General features: G+C 34.3%; 1 protein-coding gene across 1 annotated transcript; it reads left to right on the top strand.

Moving 5' to 3' along the window:
• The first annotated feature begins 761 nt into the window (after positions 1-761).
• LOC107855669 (IQ domain-containing protein IQM2-like) lies at positions 762-3840 on the top strand. The gene is given in 8 exon segments (XM_047402365.1): positions 762-1851; positions 1933-2047; positions 2145-2214; positions 2300-2381; positions 2470-2560; positions 2664-2903; positions 3020-3121; positions 3202-3840. Coding segments are annotated over 8 exon segments (1704 nt in total). The 5' UTR covers positions 762-1486.
• Positions 3841-4348: the final 508 nt, after the last annotated feature.

Raw genomic sequence — 4348 nt, 5'->3', positions numbered from 1 at the left:
TTGGACATTAAAATTCTTTTAAAACAAATTACTAGAAAAAATTGGCCAAATTGTGACACAAGTATCAATTATAACTAAGAAATTCTATTGATTTACTATTTTTGGTTAAAATAAATGTTGATTTTTGTTTTTGTTTTTGAGTTGGACTCCAACTAAAAAGTCAAAAGTCAGTTGACTTCTCTATAAACAAAGGTATAAGGTCGTATACGGTCGGTACTTTTTTAAAACAAGGTGTTTTTGTACGTGTCTCTTGCATTACTCCCTGCCTATATATAAGGTTTCACAATATACAAGAAAATTTGTATTCTAGAAATCGGTGAAAAATTGCATTCCTATCGTTTTCTTTGATAAAATTATGTTTTAGAAATTTAGTAATTTTGATATGTTCTGTTACTTTCATTCTTCTTTTTTATTGACGTGAATTTATTTTAATTATTTAATTAGTTATGGTAAAGAATCAATGATCTCGGAAGAAGGAGAATACGTTAAAGAAAATACAAGGTAATTGTTATTATTATTATTATTATTATTATTATTATTATTATTATTATTATTATTATTATTATTTTATGTTTAGATACGAATTTAGTAGATACTTTAACTACTCCATACAAATCAAAGAGGTCAACGATGTATGAAAGGCAAGACATGATCTTCGTAAAGTGAGTTTAGTTTGAAAGAGTAAAATGGTTAACTCATACGCAATGACTCTCTCTCTCTCTCTTTCATCACTATATATACTATAAATCAACACATACGCAATGAGTGTGAAGAGAACAACCCTGGCCTGTAACTCTTCCTCCTATAATTAACATCAACAAGAATAGCTCTTTGACTCCTCTTGAACACTTACCCAACACATTATTCTGTTTTGCATCTCCATTTTCTTGCATTCAGGTAGACTTCTATCTTTCTCTATTCATTTCTTGGTTTTTTGACAATTTTGATGGGATGTTTTCAAGGTGATTTTTCCATTATATTTGAATATGATCTTTAAACGTGGATTTGCAGGCATATATATTGCTTTCCTTTTTAACATAATGTTCAGAGAAGTGCAAATGGGGTATGTCGAAGTTCTTGTGAGATTGAGAGCATATTTAATTGACAAATTCCATTTTATGTAAAGTTTATTTCTCTAATTTTGGGTCTTTTTTTTTTGTGACTTTTAACCAATGGGCCATGGGGTAATATAAGTCTATACTTTGTTTCTTCCCTCGTTTTTTACTTTTATCCTTTTCTGAATAAAGAAAATCTGCTTTGGAACATTCTCTACCTTCTCTTGTGACAACATCTTTTTTGACCAGTCCAAATTTGTAAATTTATTTTCTTGGTCAATTTTTACAAAAGTTGGTTTCATTTGGTATTCGATCTTTCTGCATAATATGCCATGCAAGTTTCCAAATCTGAATCATTCAACTATTAAAAATGTAGGTTCTTTTGGCAGGATTTAAGGTCTTATAAGAATAAGATTTATCCTGAACGTCGTATGGGGATATCGTTTTCGTGCCCACTTGCGTCTCCTACCGACTTGGAAAACAGTCTTGAATCTGTCATTGTGAAATCTATCAACTTTTGTGATAAAGATCTGAAGACGCCATTACGATCTATTAGCTTCAAAAGCCTAGATTCTGAACCTATTGTAATGCAATCAGATGGTTCAGGAAATATGCTGATAGAAAAATCTGTCAGCTTAAAGACAAAGGAAATGAATCAAGAAAGTCCAAAATCGCCTTTGGTAGATAGTAGTAGCAGCCCAAAACATGAGGCAGCTGTAAGGTTACAGAAGGTATACAAGAGCTTTCGAACAAGACGAAAACTAGCAGATTGTGCAGTACTCATTGAGCAAAGTTGGTATGTTTTTTCTTCATTGAAAAGATTTTCTTCGTATTTAAAGATTTCACATTTTCCTCATTCCTTTTCAATTTGTTACAGGTGGAAATTATTAGATTTTGCACAAATCAAACACAGTTCTATTTCATTTTTCGATATTGAGAAGCATGAGACAGCAATTTCGCGCTGGTCAAGAGCAAGAACTAGAGCTGCCAAGGTAAATTAATTGGATCACATCAACTCTGTAAGTTATTCCTAAAATTTTCAATAGTAGTAGTTTATGGGTTTCACTAACTTTTTATTTCTTCGTGCAGGTAGGCAAAGGCTTGTCTAAGAATAGCAAAGCCCAGAAACTTGCTTTACAGCATTGGCTCGAAGCTGTAAGTAAATTGTTTGTGGTTTCTTGATTGTCGTTTTGGTCAATTATATATCATTGGCACTAACTTGGAGGTGGCTTTATATGTGATAGATCGACACCATTATGGACACAACTTGCATTTCTATTATGTTCAATGGCTGCATTCTCCAAGTAATGAGCCCTTCTTCTACTTGTAATTATCTGGATAAATTTATACAATGTTTTATGATCATAGAACATAAAATTTGTTTTCATTTGCCAATCATCTTACTCTGAAGCAGGTTGGATATTGGAGAAGGCAAGGAAGTTAATGTTGTTGACAAATGCCCGCGATGGAAACTTCAGCAGCAATGCATTAAGTACCTTGGTCCGGTATGTCCTAAGTCCTTCTATCATTCTTCCATAGATAATTTCTTGCATACTCGATATTTTTAAGATTAACTTACCATGATTGATTTCTTTTCTTTGAAAATAGATGGAAAGAAAGGCTTATGAAGTTGTAGTGGACGAGGGGAAGCTCGTTTACAAAGAAAATGGGAAGCTCCTTGACACAACTGGTGAACCAAATGGTGCTAAATGGATATTTGTCCTCAGCACCTCCAAAACCTTGTATGTTGGAAAGAAAAAGAAAGGATCATTTCAACATTCCGGTTTCTTGGCTGGGGGCGCTACTTTAGCTGCTGGCAGGATAGTTGTGGAACAAGGAGGTCTGAAGGTATACTTGTAATCTTGAATCTCTCTCTAATCTTTTTTTCAATTTCAAATCAGCAGCTTATCGATGATCATCCACTGGATGCTAACTCTTTTCTTGTTTTGGCTGTTCTCAAGCAGGCTGTCTGGCCTCACAGTGGACATTATCGACCAACTCCAGAAAATTTTCAAGACTTCATTTCATTTCTCAGGGAGAACAACATGGACCTAAACGATGTTAAGGTACAGAATTACTCTTTACTGTTCAGTCATGATTTTCTCTAACATTAAGTTCCCACTCTGATTAGTATCAAAATATGCAGCTGGATTCTACTGATGATGAAGAAGATTCTGTTGGCAAGAAGAGTGACGTATACCGTAGGAGTAATGCTTCTGATGATGACATAGCTCAAAATGATGATCTGGAGACAGGAGAGAATGATTTAGTAGAGTCAACTTCAGATAAAAATCTGTTGAAAGAACAAGCAACTCTTGCTGCCACACCACTTACCAAATTGTCTAATCTTCAGATTCCTAGCAATGACGATTTACTAGAGAGATTGACGAATAAAAGTGCTGCTGTTAACTCCATTTCTAACGCATTCCCACTAGAATCGCCAACAGATGGATACGAATCAGCAGAAAACTTAATTGCTTCTGAACAAGAAAGTAAAGAAGATACAATTCCAAAAGAATCTATACTCAAGAGGATAAATTCACACAAGGGAATGAAGTCATTTCAATTGGGAAAGCAACTGTCTTGTAAATGGAGTACTGGAGCTGGACCTCGAATCGGATGCTTGAGAGATTACCCCTCACAACTGCAATCCCATACATTAGAAGAAGCTAACTTGTCCCCAAGAATTGTTTGTCGTCTCAAATTTTATTCAAGAGCATCAAGCAGCTTGACGAGCTTTAGAAGGGAAATGCAAGTGCCTGGTTCTATCTAGTCACCTGTCTAGAACACATTCCTCTCCATTTTGTAAAGGACTCTAACTTCATTCGACTGCTGAACATCATACTCATGACATAGGATTAGTTCTCATTTATTCATTCATTGTGAATAGGAAAAATGACATAGGAATTCTTTCACATTCTTTCTTGGAATTCTTTGATAGATTTTCTTCTATTCAATTTTGTATACCGTTCTTGTTCTTAATATCAGAAAGCAGGACCATATTGTAAAACTTGTCGAGTTCCAATACATTGTAGTTGGAAAAGAAAGAAATGAGAAATAAAAAGAAGATACGTATTTACTTTAATCAAAGTTTCCTTTTAGCTGAACAAAATTTGAGCTTGGAGAATGGAGATAATGATATAGAGTTGTACTTTGGCAATATTGACCGAAGAAACAAAGGGGCATTCATTCAATACTCCTTCCAATCGATAGTATACTTTTGAAGAGTTGACATAAAAAGCCGGTCCACGTCCACCCAACCGCTTAAACTAAAATTAATCTTCTGATGTGTT

This window comes from Capsicum annuum, unplaced genomic scaffold (genome assembly GCF_002878395.1).
Source record: "Capsicum annuum cultivar UCD-10X-F1 unplaced genomic scaffold, UCD10Xv1.1 ctg1985, whole genome shotgun sequence".
NCBI classification, from domain to species: Eukaryota; Viridiplantae; Streptophyta; class Magnoliopsida; order Solanales; family Solanaceae; genus Capsicum; species Capsicum annuum.
Note: the sequence above shows the minus strand (reverse complement) of the source record. Positions and strands in the feature narration are given on the sequence as shown.